The 24,269-nt window shown below is 37.6% G+C and overlaps 2 protein-coding genes and 1 long non-coding RNA gene across 3 annotated transcripts in view; 1 reads left to right on the top strand and 2 right to left on the bottom strand.

Moving 5' to 3' along the window:
- Positions 1 to 24,269, bottom strand: part of LOC131006624 (pathogenesis-related genes transcriptional activator PTI6-like) — an 812,544-nt gene that overhangs the window by 756,123 nt on the left and 32,152 nt on the right. The gene's annotated exons all lie outside the window — the stretch shown is intronic.
- LOC131006622 (uncharacterized) lies at positions 2,236 to 5,353 on the bottom strand. Its single transcript, XM_057933799.1, has 2 exons — positions 5,182 to 5,353; positions 2,236 to 3,418 (listed from the first exon to the last, which is right to left on the bottom strand). The coding sequence occupies exon 2, from the start codon at positions 3,416 to 3,418 to the stop codon at positions 2,474 to 2,476; it is 945 nt and encodes a 314-aa protein (XP_057789782.1). The 5' UTR covers positions 5,182 to 5,353; the 3' UTR covers positions 2,236 to 2,473.
- LOC131006629 (uncharacterized) lies at positions 7,331 to 8,437 on the top strand. The gene is made up of 2 exons (XR_009095653.1): positions 7,331 to 7,574; positions 8,196 to 8,437. It is a non-coding gene; the product is annotated as an uncharacterized LOC131006629 (long non-coding RNA).

Here is a 24,269-nt window from a genome sequence, read left to right as displayed (position 1 = left end):
CAACGTAACGGTGAGTTCAACCAACCCTCGTCGGGTGTCATTCAGCGTTCCCGAGTTGCTGCGTCAATCACACATTGGGGTTTAGGGATTCGTTCGCCTTGATCATTTCGTGGATTAGATTCAGAGGTTTTGGGATATTCGTATTCCATCCTTTATCGTTCCTTAATTTTTGTTTATAAAGTCTTCCGCTAGTGTGTTGTTCGAACGGTCCGACCAAGATTCATAATATTCCATCAAGGTGTCGGCGAGGTTCATATCAGCTATACTAGCCTCAACATCTGTCACGCCCCAATTCCCGAAGGAAGGCACGAATGCCGAAACGTGACTAGGGGTTGGATTTAAGAAGCGGGAAAGAAAGGGGATAATAATAATAATAATAATAATAATAATAATAATAATAATAATAATAATAATAATTGTAAATATTTAATAATAATATAATAATATATATGTTCATCTCTTTTTGTTAATATTCTTAAAGAATATTAATGTATAGTAATTGTTGTTAGATAATTAAACTAAGTATTATAGCATATTTAATATTCAAGTCGGAAAGCTTGGCTCAGCACGCTGGTGGTTTAGAACCAGTCTATAAATACGTGCGGCTAAACAATCGGACATTTAATTATAATTTTAATAAAGCAGTAAATGATGGGGTAACCGAGTCTAGCTCGCCAAAAGGAGTTGACCGACCAGCTCACTCATGAAATTGGCATAGCACAACATGATCATGAGGGCTTTGGTCAAGCGTCCAAGAGGGGCCGACTACATGCACTCTCCATCGAGCGATAAATAAATTATTGCATAATAATAATATCATATATATAATCTTTAACTAGCATTTTACATACTCAAAATATATGACATATTTTTTAAATATAATAGCTAGCTATTTCAACATATTGCAGCCAACCCGCCACAGCTGCTTCCGTCTCCACCATCTTACTAACCTGAGAAGATTGAAAAGATTTGTGGGCTGAGTACTAGTGTACCCAGTGGGTCATGCATTTTTGAAATAATCATTTTCATATGATAGTCCATGCACATACGTGAATTATAGAAGGTTTTAAAATAAAACATTTAACTTCTATAATAACAACACATTTTCATTCATTGCGCGCGCCATACCGTAGCACCACTGTTACCCTTATCATTTCATTCGTAGTCCCTCGGCGACCCCTGGGAAGTAATCATTCATTCATTCATCATTAACTAGATGGGACCCCGGGACGAACCCATGTCAGCTACACCATCTAGTCGGATTAAGGGCGAACCCAAAATCCTCCTTTCGTCTATAAGGCTCATGGGGATCAATCCACTACCTTAAGACCGTGCGCACAACTTTTAATAGGTGTGTGAGACCCATTAAAAGCCACAATTGTTAACATAAGAGCATTAAACAGTGGGAGAACGTGAAAACATTTCATGGACATACCACATTTCAAATAATGACATTAGAGCTTAATAACTCAAACATACTTTGAAAAATATAACCCACCTTAATCTTATGATGCTTTTTGTTAACTACTCCTTCTACTCGATCAATCTCTTACTACTCTACTATATTACATATCTTGACTATGCCTTCTGTTAATCCACTGATCGGCTATTTATAGGCCTCCAATTATAGGTTCCCTAGGTTTATACTATAGGTTAATAGGCTTGCTTACCATTAATAGTTTACTTGCACGTATATATATATAGGTTTGCTGAATCATGAGGCTAGCAATTTAGTTATGGTTAGAAATTCATACACGTAGCTATTTCCTAAATACTAATTATAGCCATGCATTTATTATATTTATATGTGCCATGCATTCACATGCACACACGTAAGTATATATTTAGTACTTTTAAAATTATTAAGTTAGTTCCATGCATTCCATGCATGGTAGGTATATATATATACGTACTATTATTATATATATAATGTAAATATTTTTTTAACTCAAGGCTATTTAGTATAGCTATATATATATATATATATATATACGTATATAATATATACACAATCAGCTTAAGATATATATATGTATGTGCTAGCTATACATTATATTATATGTATAATCAATTTTATAAGAATATATATTTATATATCTATTATTTATATAAATATTTTTATTTCACAAGTTCTAAATAAATTCTTTTAGGTAAAATATATCTATAAGTTTTAGGATAAATAAATAATATGACAATATAATGCAATTGAGCTAATGCTGTGAAAATGCTTAAGAAATGTAAATGAAAATTTTAAATATGAGAGAAATGAGTAACGACATATTATGCTCAGATCTAATTTATTCTAGGCTCAAATAAATCCTAAATAAATTCTACCAAACATTCTAGAAAATAATCTAATATTATTCTATGAAAAATCGGGGTGTTACATCCCTCCCTCCTTATAAAAATTTCGTCCTCGAAATTGGTGTACCTTGTTCACTCAACTCGGGGACCGGGCTCGTTGTTGTTTACTTTATTTTAACTCTGTTCTATTGGTGCAGTCTTTAACCATATGTCCTGGTCTTCCACATTTAAAGCAAATATTTGTCCCCATCCGACATTCTCCTAAGTGAAATTTGTTACATTGGGGACACATAGGTTTTTGTCCCTGAAATCCCCACTGTTGAGGGTATTGTTGGTTTTGCTGCTGCGGTTGTCGCAATTGTTGCTGAAACTGCGGTTGCTGTTGTTGTGATTGTTGCAGTGGTGGTTCTCTAAAAAATTTTCTTTTTGAATTTCCTTCTTCGAACGATTCGGCTTCCCATTTTCTCTTTTCCCTATTTCCATCAAATTGTTGTATAGGTTTCTTCTCTCTTTCTTTTGGTAATAATGACTCAATGTTCAAAGCCCTTGTTAGTGATTGGGCATAGGTTAGTGTTCCTTGACTAACCAATGATATTGCAATATCAGGATGCAGTCCTTTTCTGAATTTGTCTGCTTTCTTTTCATCAGTATCCACCAGTTGTGGATAATATCTTGACAATCGATTAAATTCATGATCATATTTTGTTACCGTATTCTTTCCCTGCTTTAAATTCCAAAACTCATTTTGTCTCTTTTGCCTATAGCATTCAGGAATAAACTTTTCAAATAGCTTTTCCTTGAAGCTTTCCCAAGTCAAAGTGTCCTTCTGTGCCCGAGTCATAGTCCTTTCGACTGATTCCCACCAGAAGTCAGCCTCATCGATCATTTGGTATTTTGCACAAATTACCTTCTCTTTATCGTCACACCTTATATAGGTAAAGATTCTTTCTATCGTTCTAACCCATTTTTCGGCGTCTACAGGATCACCTAGGCCATCAAAAGTTGGAGGGTGTTGTTTCCTGAACATATTTTCGGTATCTCGAATTGGGATATGATTAACTAGTTCCTCATTCTCAGGGTTTCCGTTGTTTCTACCTCGGGTTCTAGTTGCCATCTGTCATAAAAGATATCCTTAATAAGTCTCTCTATCAGCTAACATAACTACGTCCAATGCAACACTTGGATTATTCAATGTCATCATTTCATTATATCATTTTCTTATCACTTTCTTTTGTCATAAAAGTAATCACATATTTTCAACCATAACGCATAGAAGAAATCATCCATGATATTGAAGCATATCTTTAATGCATAACAATATATGCATAATCCATTTCTTGTGAGAAACTCATATGAGAAACTCAAATAAATATTCCATCAAATATTTTCCGAATAATCATTTCTGCGCGCATTTATGAATATGCAATTTAAACACATACAATTTTTAATTCATGCTTCTTCTATAAATAACATACCTCAGTGGAGAGATAGCTAGCTGGGGGTTGCTGCATTTTAATAATTAATCACATATACCATAATTTATTCATTTATTGATTAATTCAAAGTCAAGAATATTACTTTGATATTAATCAGGTACCAAACTGGGAGCGCGGATCCGACAGGATCCTGCTCTGATACCACTCTGTCACGCCCCAATTCCCGAAGGAAGGCACGAATGCCGAAACGTGACTAGGGGTTGGATTTAAGAAGCGGGAAAGAAAGGGGATAATAATAATAATAATAATAATAATAATAATAATAATAATAATAATAATAATAATAATAATAATAATAATTGTAAATATTTAATAATAATATAATAATATATATGTTCATCTCTTTTTGTTAATATTCTTAAAGAATATTAATGTATAGTAATTGTTGTTAGATAATTAAACTAAGTATTATAGCATATTTAATATTCAAGTCGGAAAGCTTGGCTCAGCACGCTGGTGGTTTAGAACCAGTCTATAAATACGTGCGGCTAAACAATCGGACATTTAATTATAATTTTAATAAAGCAGTAAATGATGGGGTAACCGAGTCTAGCTCGCCAAAAGGAGTTGACCGACCAGCTCACTCATGAAATTGGCATAGCACAACATGATCATGAGGGCTTTGGTCAAGCGTCCAAGAGGGGCCGACTACATGCACTCTCCATCGAGCGATAAATAAATTATTGCATAATAATAATATCATATATATAATCTTTAACTAGCATTTTACATACTCAAAATATATGACATATTTTTTAAATATAATAGCTAGCTATTTCAACATATTGCAGCCAACCCGCCACAGCTGCTTCCGTCTCCACCATCTTACTAACCTGAGAAGATTGAAAAGATTTGTGGGCTGAGTACTAGTGTACCCAGTGGGTCATGCATTTTTGAAATAATCATTTTCATATGATAGTCCATGCACATACGTGAATTATAGAAGGTTTTAAAATAAAACATTTAACTTCTATAATCACAACACATTTTCATTCATTGCGCGCGCCATACCGTAGCACCACTGTTACCCTTATCATTTCATTCGTAGTCCCTCGGCGACCCCTGGGAAGTAATCATTCATTCATTCATCATTAACTAGATGGGACCCCGGGACGAACCCATGTCAGCTACACCATCTAGTCGGATTAAGGGCGAACCCAAAATCCTCCTTTCGTCTATAAGGCTCATGGGGATCAATCCACTACCTTAAGACCGTGCGCACAACTTTTAATAGGTGTGTGAGACCCATTAAAAGCCACAATTGTTAACATAAGAGCATTAAACAGTGGGAGAACGTGAAAACATTTCATGGACATACCACATTTCAAATAATGACATTAGAGCTTAATAACTCAAACATACTTTGAAAAATATAACCCACCTTAATCTTATGATGCTTTTTGTTAACTACTCCTTCTACTCGATCAATCTCTTACTACTCTACTATATTACATATCTTGACTATGCCTTCTGTTAATCCACTGATCGGCTATTTATAGGCCTCCAATTATAGGTTCCCTAGGTTTATACTATAGGTTAATAGGCTTGCTTACCATTAATAGTTTACTTGCACGTATATATGTAATACCCCGTTTCCTCGAGCTAAATTTAGAATTTATTTTAAACTTAGATTTAAGATGATTCACGCCGGATTGAGAAAAAGAATTTATTTATTTTAATTCCAACAAAAATGATTTACAAAAATATTTGTAAATTTAGTAATTAAATTTATATGCATTGAATATTTATTTAATTTAGCATTCAAGCATTTTCATGAGCTATTTATTTAAGCAAACATTGAACGATTATTACAGTTTTCATAGTACAACCCGGAAGATTTTTATTTTATTTTATTTTACTCCCTCCCACTACAACCACTACCCACTACACCTACTCCTACACAGCAAATCATTCGTCCACTCCTCTCTGTCTGCCATATCTCAATTATATTAAACCCAAAGAAATCCAAGTGCAGAGCTCAGCCATATTGCGAAAAACTCAGATTTCAGCAACTCAAACCAGAGGTTTCATCTTTGAATCTCTCTATCTATTTTTATACTTGCTCATTCAGTTATGACACTGCAATTGTAGCACATCAAACTTTCACATATTTTCATCTCATCATTTCGGTGCATATGTATACACATTCATAAAGAAGAACAATTTCTTAAATCACCAAGTGTTCAGACATACAATTTATGTGCATATAGATACATACATGAAGCATGCCTGTTTTTAAAGAAAAGAAGGAAGAAAGGTTGAGTCTTGGAACTCTGTTTTTATTCTTCGTCCTCGATTTTGCGATGTCGAGTCAGTGGAGGGGAATGAGAGAACGGCGGCGGCCTGGCGGTCGTTGTCCGTCGGAGCAAGAGGAAGGGGGAGAACATGGGGCACGCTGGACGGTAGCGGTGGCGCGGAGCCACTGTTGCCGGAGAGCAAAGAAATGACGGATTCTTCGGAGGTGAGTTGGTGGCGGCTGTTCATCGTCGCTGCAGTCGCCGTTCGGAGAAAGAACAGGGGGGGTACAGAGGGAGATGAGGCCAGTGGCCCTTCGCCGAAGACGAAGCCGCGGCGGTGGGTTCCGATCTGAGAAGAGAGTTGGGGGCTAGGACGCCGGTGGTGGTGGCGTGAAGCCGCTGCCGTAGTCCGCTGGATTTTTCAGAAGGAGGTGACGGCGGATCTGCTGCGAGGACGCCGGAGGCGGCGGCGCTCCGCGGCGGTTGCGCCTGCTGCGCCTTGTGCCGACAGTTGAGAGAGAAGAGAGAGAGAGGGCTGAGCGGGGTTACTGGCGACGCTGGGTGCGTGCGTCTGTGTGTGAGGCGGCGGTACGGCTGGTGTCGCGTCGTCGCCGGAGTCAGAGGGTGGCCGGCGCCGTGTCCGGTGAATGTCGTGTGTTGAGGGCCGAGAGAGAGAGACGAGTTGAGGGAGAGGAGAGTCAAGGGGCGGCGGTGTGTTCGGCTATAGTTGTCGTCGTCCGCCGGAGGAGATTCGAGGGAGAGGGAGAGGCGGAGCCTTGGGAGAGAGAGAGAGTGAAATCTGCGTAAGGTTGTGAGTGTGTGTGCGTGTGTTGCGGCTGAAGGGGGGGGAGAAGAAGGGAAGGGGGTTGGGCTTTGAGTTTTGGGCTAGGCTAGGTTTGGGTTGTGGGCTTGACTTGGGCCGATTTCTTTTATTAAAATGTTTGGGCCTCATCTTTTAAATGGTTTTAGCTAAGTTTATTTTAAGTGTTTGGGCCCTATTTTATTTATTTAACATGGACTCAGTTTTAATTAATAGTGGGCCTTCATTTATTTAAAATTTTGGGCTGCCTTCTATTAATTAAATGGACTACACTTATATTAATTAATTGAACTATTAATTAGTTTAATTAATTATTATTTTTAAAGAATAATTTGCATAATAATATTATATTATTATTATGTGTATTTTAAGTAAATTACTTAATAAATGCTAAGCATGACATGAAATTGCATTTATTTTGCAATAAAAGTATTTAATTGGTTTTATTTATAATTCCAATTATTTGAAGAAAATCGAGTAAGGATATTGTTGGTGTCCTTAACTCAAGAATTTAGTTTTCAATTATTTATTTACTAAATTTTGAAAACCCGGCTAAGTGAATCATAGAATATTAAGCACTACACCATGACTTAAGATTAGCTTCACGAGACCTATTAAGAATAGAATTTCTTGTAGGCTTTGTGACCAGGGGGATCAGCGCTGCTTTCCCAAGACAGGTTTATATGTGATTATGATCTTCAGGCTTTGCCTAACCAGGTGGGCATTACTTTCCAAATGTACAAAGTATGATTGAGTTATTAAGCTCTAAATGTTTCAATGAAATGCAAATTGTTTATTTAATGTAATGAAAACTGTTTATCCAATAAAATGTTTATGTGCACTCTACTCTGTTTAAGGCTCGCGCAGTTAATCAATTGAGGTTCTCTTATGACCTAATACGTTGTTTGAGAATTGTGTACACTTGTTAGTTGACTCGGTGGGTTGATCTCCATCGGGCTCTAACCAGAGGCGTTATAAGGGTGCTCGGCTGGATGTGTTCCGGAGCATGAGAAATATCAGGCCTGCCTGGGTAGCGTCCCGAGGTCAAAGTAAACTTGTCTGGGTTACGCCCTCAGTTCAAGTAAGCAGGAGACAGAGATCCGTCGGTGGCTAAAAGGTCCGGGATCACAGCGAGTAACAGAAAGGGAGTGTGACATGTGCGCACAAATGAAAGAAAATATTTTAACATGCTTAGAAGTTATTTCAATTTAAAACCTTCTAAGTCATGTCCAGTATGATTGGATAAACTGTCTTTATTAAAATATGAGATGTTTCAGAAAATGCATGCCCACTAAGTACATTAGTACTTAGCCCAAAAATACTTTCAAATGTTTTCAGGTTGGCTGGCCGGTGCTGACGGGACGGAGCTGAGGCTAGAGATAAATTCCTATGTTAGACTTCCGTTGTAGCAATTACTCATATCAGTCTTTTGTTTTCCCAACTTAAGATCTTCATGTTAAATTTCAAATGATATACCTGACCGAGCTTAGACTCTTCACTACTAAATTTATGCCAATGAATGTCGGTTGTCAGAAGCATGAAACAAAACTTGTGATCCAAAGGGGCATAGCCCGACTTTCTATCCTATTTCGGGTTTTAACAAGGTATTTCCCTTGTTTATTTCTATGAATTAGTTGCACCTCGATTATATTTATTCTCTCAAGAATTGGGGTGTGACAGAATGGTATCAGAGCATGAGTTTCCTTTCATGTTTCTGATAACCATAAGCTTTTCAATGTCGAGTCTAGAATAGTATCTCTAGACTTCCAAGAATGTCAGTAGCCCTCAGCTCGCCGTCACACTGCCGCAACAAAGGTACGATAATAGTTTCAAAAATATACATATATGTATTTCAGATGTTATAAATGTTTCCAAGAAAAAGTGTGCGCTTCAATGAATGATGCTATGTGAATTGCTTATCGCTTTCCATATGTTATAAGTTATGAATTGCTAATCGCTTTCATATTGTTATCTTGGGTCTCCGACTCATATAACCAAGCTAAGTATCGTGTTTGGGACAACCCGAGCCCTTAACGATAAGATGAGTAAGTATCGTGTTTGGGATAACCCGAGCCCTTAACGATAAGATAAGTAAGTATCGTGTTTGGGACAACCCGAGCCCTTAACGATAAGATGAGTTAAAGTCGTGTTTAGGACTATTGAGCCTTTCACGAATACCAGATGTATGGTCGAGTTAGATTCTTTGAATCTCTCCGGCAATAGAAAAGTTTCATGTGGCATTTAATGTCAACATGTTTCAAGTTTCAAAGAGAATGAACGAATGAGAAAGCTTTATGTTGTCGTTTTAGGCTAGCTGCCTACACGATTAGAATGGTGGATCCTCTTACAAACTGTTTGAGTACCACCCAAGAATGCTTTGAGAATGTTAATCGTGATAGCACCGCTTGATTGATTTAAGTAAAGACTGGTAAGATAGCAATGTTTAACATAGATATGTTACAACATAGAGGCAATGCCTTAAGACTAAGGATTCACTTGAGCTATTTCAATAGCAGTGAGATTAAGTTTTTCACATAAGAACTTATGTTGCTTATGATTATGATGTTAGTCGTGATAGCTTGGCTAGAACGACATAGAATGGACTTTCATAGTATCAGTAACTTATGATGAAGTACTTATTAGTAAGTGTTTTAAGTTAGAAGTTTGACCAGAGCCTTACATGAATTAGAAATTGACATGATTGGGGGCGAAACTTCCATTTGACTGAGTGATTTGTTTTGTTGGGTCTGGCCAGCCCACATGACTAAGATCTCGGTGATTGTCAATTAAGATTTTTAATCTCGAGGTAGAGCATCATCACAATATATAGAGACTCGCACTATATAGTTGTCACAATAGAATATCCTTTTATCACGATAAGTATAGTAGCGATTAGAATTACTCAGTTTGTCATTAGTTTTCAACCAGCTGTCAATATGTGGTCCACATGGTGGACAATAATGAGAAAATGCGTAAAGAAGTTCTTAAATGAATCGCGTCATGAGATTTTCATTTCCCCTAGTAAACCAGAGAGATATTACGAAGGAACAAACAATGAGCGAGACTCTCACCACCGAGTCACTACAACAATTGGAGAAGGAGAAAGTTCACGCACAAACAAGATATGTACACCACCTCAAGATGGAGGTAAAGAAAAAGGAAATGGAATGAAAGAAATAGAAGAAACCCTTAGATTGAAGGAAAGCACTAGAACTAAACTTAAGGTATAACCCAACCCCAAGGCTAATAGGCTCAAGCTAAGAGAGTGAATGATTTAGCTAAAGTGCCAGAAGCTACAACAAGAATAAAGTTGGAACGCCACCACAATGGAATCTTAGAAACCCACATTGAATAACCATTTAGAAATGGGAAAATGAGTTTACATGGCAGAAGGAGTGCCATTAATCCTCGAAGTGAAAGTTACGAAGACAGTGAGAAAAGTTTGATGTTAGAATTCCCTAGTCAATCTGAGAAGGTGACTTAGGACGAAGGAAACAATTAAGGAAGTTCAACAGATTTGAGAGTACAAAGATATTTTTTTCCAATGAATTACCAAATTTTCACTAGACCTAGTTTCATGCAACATAGTATGTCACTATGGGGAGCACTAATTAAAGATGTCAAAGAAAAGATGATACACTAGGGATGTGTATTGATTATAAGAAGTTGAAGCAAGCTCATAAGAATAGATATCTCCTTCCGAGGATAGACGACCTGTTAAATCAGTTGAGAGGAGCCGGTGTGTTTTCCAACATTGACCTAAGATCTGATTACCACCAACTCAGGATGAAAAGAGAAGACATTCCAAAGACAGTGTTTCGAACGCGTTATGGACTTTACGAGTTCACAGTGATGCCCTTAGATTTAACGAATGCCCCAGCAGTTTTCATGGACCTAATGAACAGAGTTTTCCATCTGTATCTCGATAGTTTTGTCTTAGTGTTTATCGACGACATCCTCGTATACTCTAAGACCGAAGAACAACATGAAGAGCACTTACGCATCGTACTCAAAACCCTGCGCAATGAGAAATGGTTTACCAAATTCATCAAGTGTGAATTTTGGTTAAAGGAAGTTATGTTTCTCAGTCACATAGTGTCGACTGAAGGAATCTAAGTAGACCCCGCCAAGGTCGAAGCAGTCAAGGAATGGAAGGCACCATCAAATGTCAATAAGATTAGAAGTTTTCTCGGTCCAGCAGGTTACAACATAAGGTTCATAGAAAGATTCTCGAGATTGGCTAGGCCAATGACTCGGCTTTTAAGAAAAGGGACTAAGTATGTTTGGTCCGAAGCTTGTAAACAAAGTTTTAAGTAGCTAAAGACTAGGTTGACTACTGCATCAGTATTAGCAATACCAGGGGAGAATGAAGAATTTGAGGTGTACACTGAAGCCTCGAAACTAGGATTGGGTTGCGTGTTGATGCAAAATCAGAAAGTGATAGCATACGCGTCTCGTCAATTGAAGCCCCATGAGCTGAATTACCCGACTCATGATTTAGAACTAGCAGCCGTCGTGCACGCGCTGAAGATTTGGAGACACTACCTCTATGGAGTTAAGTGTGAGATCTTTACAGATCACAAGAGTTTAAAGTACTTCTTCGAGCAAAAGGATTTGAACATGAGACAACGAAAATGGCTCGAATTAGTAAAAGATTACGATTGCACCATCAGTTACCATCCAGGAAAAGCGAATGTAGTAGCTGACGCCCTGAGTCGAAAGACGAAGGCTAAGCTAGGGTATTTTATTACCCAACAGAAGGAGCTATTTCGTGAGTTCGCCTCACTCAGTTTAGAGATTGTTTATCCCCCAGATTCAGTATCGGGTTGTGTAGCTGCGCTGACAGCTAAACCTGATTTGAGAGAAAGAATTGTGCAAGCACAAAGAGAAGATTTGTTCTTAGAGAAGATGCGTCTCGCTGCAAGAACGAATGAAACGAAAAGATTAACTGAAGCAAAGAATAATACACTTATGGTTGGTGAAAGATTGTGTGTGCCGCACAATGAAGAGTTAAAGAACGAGATTATGAGCGAGGCTCATGATACTCCATACACTGCACACCCAGGCAGTACAAAGATGCACCAGAATTTAAAGAAAATTTTCTGATGAACAGGAATGAAAAGAGATATAACGTTGTAGTGGGTCGATTATCAAAGTCAGCGCGATTTCTGCCAATTCAAATGACATTTGGATTGGTGAAACTTGCAAAGTTATATGTCAAAGAGATAGTACGCCTTCACGGTGTACCTGTATCTATCACGTCAGATCGTGACACCAGATTCACATCACGTTTCTGGAAAAGTTTACAAGAAGCCATGGGCACTCAGCTGAACTTCAGCACAACGTACCATCCTCAGACTGATGGACAGTCAGAAAAAAAATGATTCAGATTCTAAAATTTTCGTTGCGAATAATTATCGCAGACAAAGGTAGAAGTTAGGAGAATTTGTTACCTCTCGAAGAATTTGCTTATAACAACAGTTATCAAGCAACATTTGGAATAATCCAGATGAGGTCTTGTATGGCCGAAAATGAAGTTCACCACTTTACTAAGATGAAGTGGGTGAAAGAAAGCTGTTAGGTCCTGAACTGGTCCAACAGATGGTTGAGAAGGTCGACCACATCAAGCAAAGAATCAAAGAAGCTCAAGATAGACAAAAGTCTTACGCCGATAAACGCCGATCGGAGTTAGAATTAAATGTTGGGGATCGAGTTTTCCTCAAAGTTTCTCCCTCAAAGGGAGTTATACATTTCAGAAAGAGGGGCAAGTTACGACCCTGTTATATAGGACCTTTTGAGATCCTAGATAAGATAGGCCCTGTAGCCTATAGGTTGGCATTGCCGCCCAGTATTGGAGACATGCACAATGTGTTTCATGTCTCTCAGTTAAGAAAGTATGTGTTTAATCCAAAGCATTTGATTAAGCCAAATAAAGTAGTCCTAGCTAGGACTAAAGTTATGAAGAGAAACCAGTCCAGATACTTGATCGCAAGGTTCAAGTTTTACGAGACAATAATTTTGTTCTCGTCATGTAGTGGAACCATCACAGGATGGAAAAGGCCACGAAAGAGATGAATGAAATAAAAGACAAGTATCCTCAGCTAGATTATCAGATATGCAATTCCGAGGACGGAATTTTTTTTAAGGAGGGAGGGATGTAATACCCCGTTTCCTCGAGCTAAATTTAGAATTTATTTTAACTTAGATTTAAGATGATTCACGCCGGATTGAGAAAAAGAATTTATTTATTTTAATTCCAACAAAAATGATTTACAAAAATATTTGTAAATTTAGTAATTAAATTTATATGCATTGAATATTTATTTAATTTAGCATTCAAGCATTTTCATGAGCTATTTATTTAAGCAAACATTGAACGATTATTACAGTTTTCATAGTACAACCCGGAAGATTTTTATTTTATTTTATTTTACTCCCTCCCACTACAACCACTACCCACTACACCTACTCCTACACAGCAAATCATTCGTCCACTCCTCTCTGTCTGCCATATCTCAATTTCTGCCATATCTCAATTATATTAAACCCAAAGAAATCCAAGTGCAGAGCTCAGCCATATTGCGAAAAACTCAGATTTCAGCAACTCAAACCAGAGGTTTCATCTTTGAATCTCTCTATCTATTTTTATACTTGCTCATTCAGTTATGACACTGCAATTGTAGCACATCAAACTTTCACATATTTTCATCTCATCATTTCGGTGCATATGTATACACATTCATAAAGAAGAACAATTTCTTAAATCACCAAGTGTTCAGACATACAATTTATGTGCATATAGATACATACATGAAGCATGCCTGTTTTTAAAGAAAAGAAGGAAGAAAGGTTGAGTCTTGGAACTCTGTTTTTATTCTTCGTCCTCGATTTTGCGATGTCGAGTCAGTGGAGGGGAATGAGAGAACGGCGGCCGCCTGGCGGTCGTTGTCCGTCGGAGCAAGAGGAAGGGGGAGAACATGGGGCACGCTGGACGGTAGCGGTGGCGCGGAGCCACTGTTGCCGGAGAGCAAAGAAATGACGGATTCTTCGGAGGTGAGTTGGTGGCGGCTGTTCATCGCCGCTGCAGTCGCCGTTCGGAGAAAGAACAGGGGGGGTACAGAGGGAGATGAGGCCAGTGGCCCTTCGCCAAAGACGAAGCCGCGGCGGTGGGTTCCGATCTGAGAAGAGAGTTGGGGGCTAGGACGCCGGTGGTGGTGGCGTGAAGCCGCTGCCGTAGTCCGCTGGATTTTTCAGAAGGAGGTGACGGCGGATCTGCTGCGAGGACGCCGGAGGCGGCGGCGCTCCGCGGCGGTTGCGCCTGCTGCGCCTTGTGCCGACAGTTGAGAGAGAAGAGAGAGAGAGGGCTGAGCGGGGTTACTGGCAACGCTGGGTGCGTGCGTCTGTGTGTGAGGCGGCGGTACGGCTGGTGTCGCGTCGTCGCCGGAGTCAGAGGGTGGCCGGCGCCGTGTCCGGTGAATGTCGTGTGTTGAGGGCCGAGAGAGAGAGACGAGTTGAGGGAGAGGAGAGTCAAGGGGCGGCGGTGTGTTCGGCTATAGTTGTCGTCGTCCGCCGGAGGAGATTCGAGGGAGAGGGAGAGGCGGAGCCTTGGGAGAGAGAGAGAGTGAAATCTGCGTAAGGTTGTGAGTGTGTGTGCGTGTGTTGCGGCTGAAGGGGGGGGAGAAGAAGGGAAGGGGGTTGGGCTTTGAGTTTTGGGCTAGGCTAGGTTTGGGTTGTGGGCTTGACTTGGGCCGATTTCTTTTATTAAAATGTTTGGGCCTCATCTTTTAAATGGTTTTAGCTAAGTTTATTTTAAGTGTTTGGGCCCTATTTTATTTATTTAACATGGACTCAGTTTTAATTAATAGTGGGCCTTCATTTATTTAAAATTTTGGGCTGCCTTCTATTAATTAAATGGACTACACTTATATTAATTAATTGAACTATTAATTAGTTTAATTAATTATTATTTTTAAAGAATAATTTGCATAATAATATTATATTATTATTATGTGTATATTTTAAGTAAATTACTTAATAAATGCTAAGCATGACATGAAATTGCATTTATTTTGTAATAAAAGTATTTAATTGGTTTTATTTATAATTCCAATTATTTGAAGAAAATCGAGTAAGGATATTGTTGGTGTCCTTAACTCAAGAATTTAGTTTTCAATTATTTATTTACTAAATTTTGAAAACCCGGCTAAGTGAATCATAGAATATTAAGCACTACACCATGACTTAAGATTAGCTTCACGAGACCTATTAAGAATAGAATTTCTTGTAGGCTTTGTGACCAGGGGGATCAGCGCTGCTTTCCCAAGACAGGTTTATATGTGATTATGATCTTCAGGCTTTGCCTAACCAGGTGGGCATTACTTTCCAAATGTACAAAGTATGATTGAGTTATTAAGCTCTAAATGTTTCAATGAAATGCAAATTGTTTATTTAATGTAATGAAAACTGTTTATCCAATAAAATGTTTATGTGCACTCTACTCTGTTTAAGGCTCGCGCAGTTAATCAATTGAGGTTCTCTTATGACCTAATACGTTGTTTGAGAATTGTGTACACTTGTTAGTTGACTCGGTGGGTTGATCTCCATCGGGCTCTAACCAGAGGCGTTATAAGGGTGCTCGGCTGGATGTGTTCCGGAGCATGAGAAATATCAGGCCTGCATAGGTAGCGTCCCGAGGTCAAAGTAAACTTGTCTGGGTTACGCCCTCAGTTCAAGTAAGCAGGAGACAGAGATCCGTCGGTGGCTAAAAGGTCCGGGATCACAGCGAGTAACAGAAAGGGAGTGTGACATGTGCGCACAAATGAAAGAAAATATTTTAACATGCTTAGAAGTTATTTCAATTTAAAACCTTCTAAGTCATTGGGGTGTGGCAATATTTATTTCTATGAATTAGTTGCACCTCGATTATATTTATTCTCTCAAGAATTGGGGTGTGACAATATATATATAGGTTTGCTGAATCATGAGGCTAGCAATTTATTTATGGTTAGAAATTCATACACGTAGCTATTTCCTAAATACTAATTATAGCCATGCATTTATTATATTTATATGTGCCATGCATTCACATGCACACACGTAAGTATATATTTAGTACTTTTAAAATTATTAAGTTAGTTCCATGCATTCCATGCATGGTAGGTATATATATATACGTACTATTATTATATATATAATGTAAATATTTTTTTAACTCAAGGCTATTTAGTATAGCTATATATATATATATATATATATATATATATATATATACGTATATAATATATACACAATCAGCTTAAGATATATATATGTATATGCTAGCTATACATTATATTATATGTATAATCAATTTTATAAGAATATATATTTATATATCTATTATTTATATAAATATTTTTATTTCACAAGTTCTAAATAAATTCTTTTAGGTAAAATATATCTATAAGTTTTAAGAAATGTAAATGAAAATTTTAAATATGAGAGAAATGAGTAACGACATATTATGCTCAGATCTAATTTATTCTAGGCTCAAATAAATCCTAAATAAATTCTACCAAACATTCTAGAAAATAATCTAATATTATTCTATGAAAAATCGGGGTGTTACAACATCTCTCCATACAATCCTCAACCGGTGGTTCATATCATGTTCCATCATCTCAGACAATTCCGCCATCAAAATAATGCATAACTCATTAGTGAATCAAACTTTGTACTCGGCATGAAAGCAATAAAGAAACATCAACAAACTCTTACCTCGATAAGGCGGAGGAGATGGGGCGCTGGGGTTCTGTTTCGAACTGACTCTCTAACTAGCCTAAGATCAAGTTAGACTAGTACTCAATTCATAGATGAAAGCAATTAAAGGTTCAACTCAATCAAGCAATAGACTTAGAGCAGACAACCTGCTCTGATACCACTCTGTCGTAGCCCGGTTCCTAGCCAGTGATAGCGTAGACCGAGTATCGGTACGACTAAATAAAAGAATAGATAAAGACAAGAATAATAGGTTGAATATCAAGCGGAAGCTCACATGAAAATATGCTAAGGAAATCATCAATAATATCATCTCAAGGTATAAACGTCATCATCATCATAACTCCAAAAATATCGGGATTTTTAAGAACAAAAACAAAGCGGGTATAGATAAATATTCACAAAGAAACATGTTTTTCAGAGTATCGCAGCTAAAGGTAAACCGATTATATGTAGGAAGACACATAACCGAGAGTAAATTGCTTAATTCAAAAACAAAGTGACTCCACATCAACGTTCTATCAACAAAATGGAAATGTGGTAAAGAAAACACATCGACTGAAATAGTTCCCCACCAGCACCGGACCAATCTCGCTCTTCGCTTATCCTACACGTTTAGAAACACATGCAGGGCGTGAGTACATAATACTCAGTGGGCATATGTCGAAAAATAATAAAAGCTACTCTTAGAGCTATAAATTGAACTTGCCCATTTCTCAGCAACACACAGGGATTAAGTGTAAAAGAGCCTGTGTATGCACTTAAGAATCATGACATCAGAAATAAACGATTGTAGTCTAAAACATAGCAAGTATATACCACATCTACAATTCATCATCATCTCATCAAAGGTAGTGAGAAGTAGGCCTCCTTCTCAAGCACCGTGACCGGCAGACCTGTAAGACGGCTCGCGGTCACCTCTGTGTACACAAACCCCGCTATTCATAGGATTCGAATTCGTCTCATCTCAATAGTAGAGGGTAGTCATACAAGCTCAACACTATCATAAAACTTGGCAAGTCAATATTAGTTCTCAACAATATTTATCTCAAAACATCAAAATAACTCATAATCATCATCAAAACAGTTTAAAAAGCTCGTATAATATGTATACTCAAAATAATGCCCACATAATAGTGGTAATGAAAGTAATGCCCACCTGAAGGCTTTAGCTCAAGCTCTCGTCAAAGTGGCGACAACTTACTTCTTTCCTCTGCTCGTGTCTTCAGATATCATCATCCGCATTGAAGGTTCATGAGATAAAATAAACCTCGATTAGAAACCCGCTTACTAAAGACTCCGCTCTTATATATCTCAATACTATCCCATCACTCATCTTCTATATACTTCACTCATCTCAATATTCCTAAGTATATACATATCTCAAGAAATCAAAAATACTACTCTCGACTTAACACTCAAATAGGGCTAGATTAATAGCAATCGAGCACATAGAAACACATAGACACATAACGTACATAGAAACACATATATAAGTTATCACATACAAACAACATTCTGAACTGTCTCAAACTAAAATCTTAATCCGTTTTACCTCGGAGGTCTCCTATGTTCGAGAATTATATAAATGAAAACCTCTTTGAGTCTAGTTTCATTTTAAAAAAAAGTAGGTTGAAAAACTCCAAGTGGTTTAAGAGATATGGCTGTTCTCCTACAGTCTACCATATTCGGCAGTTTTGCGCAACTGAAAGTTTTGATTTTTGAAAAATAGCAAACATTGTCGAAATGGCTTAAAATTAGGTGACTAGCTAGATAACACAATACTATCTTTACCATAAAAATTTGGAAGGTAAAACTTTACAGAAAGCTACTGAAAAGGGTGGCTCTAGGGTCTGAAAATTTGGTAGCTAACACTATAATCTCTAGGCTCGCAGTTGGAGTTTTAATATTTTTAGAAAAATAGTAAATAAAGTCCAAATGACTTGAAATTTTACGAGTGTATTCAAGACTCTCGAATATACTCACCATAAAATTTTCATGACTTTTGGGTAATAAAAACCCGTCGAAAACAGTAGGTGAGTGGCCTTTAAAAAAGGTCTCAAATTAACTCCAAACTTGAACATAAAAGCAAATACCTGAACTCCAAACTTCTTCGATGAAAAATTCTTAAGAATTAAAATTAAGCTCTTATAACACCCAAGAACATAAATACAAGATCAAACGACTCAAGAAAAATCAAACACAACTTCCCTTTTTCACATCATACTCGATTCTCAACCAAAAATCTAAGAAATGATCCCTTTCATCTATTATCACATATACATGCTCAAATACTTCTCAAATAGCCATATATAATCACATCTATCTCATAACTTAACACATTGGAAAGACTCCTCTTATTCATGCAAACTAAACTCAACTAAATTCTCACATAGGCAACATTTAATCAACTTGATCATCAATAAACACTATTAGCATGCTCAAAATCATTTATCCTATACCAATTCACAAAGTTAGCACATAGACATGAAAATCCTAATTTTTGTTAAACTAAACTTTTTGAAAAGCTACAAGCATGACTAAATTATTAATCCAACCTTAGATCTATCAATTTAGGTCACTTAATCACATATATCAACCATCAATTAGCAATTTAAGGCATAGAGACACATATACCTAATTTTCATCAAAATTAACAATCCACTTCAAATCATCAATCTACTCCATCAAATATCATATTAGTCATCTCATAAGCTCATACTCATCATCAATTCATCATTCAATCCATAGACTCAAGATCTCCCAAATTTTAGATAAACTAACCTAAGTGAAAATTCATACCTCATGTCAAAGCTTCTCAATACGCATAGGAATCATCTCAATATACAACAATAAGCATGAATCTCACTCCAATTTAAGAAAAGGAAGTGAAATTTCTTTGAAGGGGAAGACCCCAATTGTCGAAAATTTTGAGGTAGAAAGAGAGGGGTGTTTTCTTGCTTCAATCATGCATATATACACATATCTAACTCAAATACGATTAGATCTCGAGATATCTAACACTTACTCAAGAATTTTGAGAGAAGTAGAATTTCTTTACTCTAGACTTCAAGCTCTAATTCTTCCAAGATCTCTTGATTCAAGTGTATAAGGTGTTTTAGGGCTTGATTCAAGTGTATAAGGTGTTTCAATGATGAGCTTGTGTGATACCCTCTACCGATGAAACGAATTTGGTCCTGCCACAAGCGGGATTATCTGCACAGAGGTGACTGTGAGCCGTCTATTGGGTCGGCCGGTCACGGTACTTGAGATGGAGGCCTACTTCTCAGTACCTTTGATGATGAATTGTAGATGTGGTACATACATGATGATTATTTTGACTGCAGTCGTGTATTATGATGTTATTGCTTAAATTTTGCATACACATGTTCGTTTACACTAAATTTCCTGTGTTTTTCTTGAATTGTGGCAAGTTCAATCTATAGCTCTAATGAGCAAGTTTCATTTATTTTTTTCGGCTTATGTCCACTGAGTATTCTGCACTCAAGCCCTGCATATATTTCTAAATGTGCATGATAAGCAAGGATGGAGGATGGCCTGGTGCTGGCTGGGTTTTTATTTCAGATGTTTACTATCTACCATATTTTCTTTTCCTATGGTAGCGTTATGATTTTGGAGTTTGTTTTAGACTTGATCAAATGATATACTCTCAGCTATATGTCTTCATACATATAGTCTGTTCATATTTTGCTGCGATACTCTGCATAATATGAATCCTTGTAAATATTTAGCTATGTCCACTTTGTAAAAGTTGACGAGAATCCTAATACTTTTGCACTTATAAAGCCGATGATATATTTATCCTTGAGATGTTGTTATGTTGATTTTCATAACATTCTTTAATGTTAGCTTCCGCTTGATGTTCAGTCTAGTATTCCTGTCTTTATCTTATCCTTTTATTTAGTCATATCGATACACGGTGTACGCTATCACTGGCTAGGCGGCGGGCTGCGACAATACAATATCGAGATCTTCAGTTACTTCTTGAACTGTGACACGTTTCTCCTTTTCAGCAGTAGTTAGTTTTCCTCCGACATTTTCAACTAATCCAATTGATGGATAGTTGGTAATCATTGGGGATTCCATCATGCATTCATTTACTGCTTGCTCCAGTTTGTAGTTGAGCCTTCCGATTTCATGTAAGGCTTTCTCGTGATCCAATGAAGACTTCTTCAGTTCAGCCTTAGTCCCTTCTCGCTGTGATAGAAGTTGACTCTTCTTTGACTGAAGTGTATTGATGCTTTCTGTCAGTATATTGTTTTCCTTGATGAGTTCGTCGAGATAGCTTTCATCTGGATAGAAAAGCTTTGATGCCTCTTCCTTTGGTTTCTCTTGATTGATGACGGTTTCCAAGTCTTGATTTTGTCGTAGGAGATTTTCTAACATTGATCTTAGCAATTTTTTATTAGTCATGAGCTGATCATACTCTTCATTTTCATCGACAGAAGTTTCACTCAATTCTGAGCACTCTCTTAGATTTAGGAAAGAATCGCCAAAATTAAGGTTTTTAGAGAAAGAGGTTACCTTAGGCCCATCCATTCCATTATCGTAGCTATTGTATGAGTCAGCTATACTTTCCACATCCTTTGCCATGAGGGTCTGGCTTTCATCGTCTGAGCTGGTGAAGTTGCAGTCAGATAAGTCTGATATAGATCCTTAACCTTCAATATCTCCTGCCGCCATCGCTCTCGTCTTTCCATATTTGCGATCTCTTTTTGCACGTAGCTCTCTCCTTTCTGATTGAGAAAGCTCAGGGCACTCTGTTTTGTAGTGTCCGTGCTTTTTACAACCGAAGCACTCGACATCCTTGAGATCTGGTGTTGATGGCTTCTTCTCATCATTCCTTTCAGATGAGTGTCTAGGCTTGTACTCTTTTTCCTTTTCTCTGAAGTTTTTCTTGTGGAACTTTCTGTATTTTCTGAATTTTGTCTCCATCTTGTTGAATCAAGTGCTCAACAACGCATATTGAGTGAGTAGATTTTCTGACTTTATTTTTGTTAGTTCCTTCGACTGCTTCTTGACTTTTTTAGATGATGTTTTCAGTGCAACACCTTTTGATGATGATGGGATGTCTTCGTCAGATTCACCAGCTATGTTCTTGCTGATGTCAAACTTATTTGCCTTCAGATCTGATAAAAGTTTCTCAGTAGGCAGTGAGTTGAATCCTGGCTTGTACTGATGAGTCACTGACTACATCTGCCAAGGTCCTTGAGGAAGAGCACGGAGTATCTTGAGGTTGATGTCCCATTGATTGTATTTGTCCTTGGACATCGACTGAATCTCGTTCAGTATTTGTGAGAATCTGTACTCCATTTCGTGGACTGATTCATTCTTCAACATTTTGAATGAATCAAATTTCTCGCAAGCTATGGAGAGCTTGTTCTCCATAATTTCCTCTGATCCAATGCACATTGTCTCGAGCATATCCCATATCTCCTTTGTTGTGTTGTACTTCATGATCTTCGTCAGATGTTTGTCAGGAACAGTGCCGAAGATGATATTCTTTGCTAGATCATCCAGTCTATCTAGCTTGCTTTCTTCAGCGGTGAAGTCGGCCTTTGGCTTGATAGTTGTCTCATCAACTGGATCATTTGAGGTGTCAATAGAGATTCTCTTCTCGGTTGTCCAGATGATGATCGGTCTGTGGGTGATAACTTTCCACATTCGGCAATATTGAGCAGAGAGATAGTCCAGATGATGATCGGTCTTTAAGGGCTTTTAATTATTTCACGAGAAAGCGGTAAACTTGGATTATTAAACTAAGACTTATAAAGTAAACTTAGTGTGAAATTAAACTTGTAATTAAAAACTTAATTTAAAACCGAACTTAGAATTAACTAGGCGAAAACGAACAAAACGTAAAAACTCATGCATAAAGAAATTACTAAACCCTAGGCAAGATTAAACGATTAAAGTAAAAGCAACTTAAGAATTTAAATAACTTTAATTAAAACTTCTAATTTAATGAACATAAACTAGATTGCATAATTTAAAGCAAAGCATAAACATAATGAAATTGCATAATTGAAAGTGCAGAATTGAAATTGCATAATTGAAAGTAAAGCGTAAACATAACGAAAGTGCATAATTGAAATTGCAGAATTTAAAGCAAAGCATGATTAAAGTAGAAGCAAGTAAATAAACGTAAATACGAAATACCATAAACTTCTCGAAGGTGCAACCACTGTCACTTGATTACAAATTCGAAAGAAAAACTAAAGTAAAACTAAACTTGAGAATAAACTAGAACAAAAAGTAATAAACTTAAAGATCTATGAAAGCTTGAAAAACCTAAGTCTTTGGCTGCCTAGCGGAAGAATGACTCTCAAAAGACGGAACAAAGATTAGGGCAAAGATTGATTGTTACAATGAATATTAAGACCCTAATTATCATCAAACTCGGCCTTGCAAAACTGGACTCTTAAAGATAAGCATCGTGAAATCAAAGGAAAGTCCAGCTGGCAGCGTGATCTGCAAGTAACGCGGTTGCTCTGGCGAGAAATCGCCAGCTCTAGAAACGTATCTCTGAAGAAGTATGCGGCTCTGGAAAGGTATGTCAGAGCTGGAAGTCAGCTCTGGAATGTTATTGGCAGATCTGGCGAGTATGGCAGAGCTGGAAGTCAGCTCTGTAATTCAGCTCTGGCGAGTCTTCAGTGAGCTCTGGAAATGGTACGCTCTGGATAAGATCCACTCTAAAATATTCAGATCTGGAACTTTAACTCTGTCGAGTCTTAGCTCTGCTCTGACAAGTTTGTTCTGCTCTGCAGAATTCAGCTCTGATAGTGAAGTTCAGCTCTGGAGATGGTCAGCTCGGCTCTGATGCAGACCTATCTGCGCAGCTCTGCTCTGCTCTGCTCTGCTCTGCTCTGGCGCAGCTTCTCAGCTCAGCTCTGGCACAGAGTTTTAGCTCTGAACACCCATTTTGCGCCTAAGTACGCAATTCTGACCCAAAATCTCGAACATCACACTCTTCCATCTATAAAATCAGAATCTCCTGCAAAGCATAAAACGAACCCATAAACGCACCAATTTTCAGGATATTTAACTCAAAATAAGCACATTCAAACCCCTAAAATACGAACAATTAAGCATAAATCAACCCAACCCCCCACACTTAGCCTTTTGCTTGTCCTCAAGCAAAATCAATATGAATCCTAGAAAAAGATTGGTTTCAACGATGCTTATTTCCATCCAAACATTCACAAAGTCAATTCATAATTTTCCAATCAACATACATCTCTCGATCATGCAAGCAACTTAAAGTTTACGAAGCAACAAAATAGTAATGCAAGTAATTCGATCAGACTCAATTCTCCGCTAGAAGTGAATTCCCTAATGTGATCGCCTTTATAATCAATATCACCAATTTTCACACTTTGTGTGCTTAAGTTTTTGGACAGTTGAGCCATAATTCATGAAATAAAAACCATTTGGATATAATCCAAAGTCTTTTCATGCGGTTTCCCATGCTCATAGTTAAGCTAGAGGAGCAGAGACTCAAAGCTGTCACGTTTCAGAGCTGGCCAGATGTTTGAGAGCTGGCATTTTTAGAACTGGCAATTCGTCCAGCATTTTCACAGATAAGGATATGATCATAGGCAATCACAATGACAACACTCCTTCTAGCATCTACCG

The sequence above is a fragment of the Salvia miltiorrhiza genome, chromosome 1, assembly GCF_028751815.1.
Source record: "Salvia miltiorrhiza cultivar Shanhuang (shh) chromosome 1, IMPLAD_Smil_shh, whole genome shotgun sequence".
NCBI lineage: Eukaryota > Viridiplantae > Streptophyta > Magnoliopsida > Lamiales > Lamiaceae > Salvia > Salvia miltiorrhiza.
This window is presented reverse-complemented; position numbering and strand designations above follow the sequence as displayed.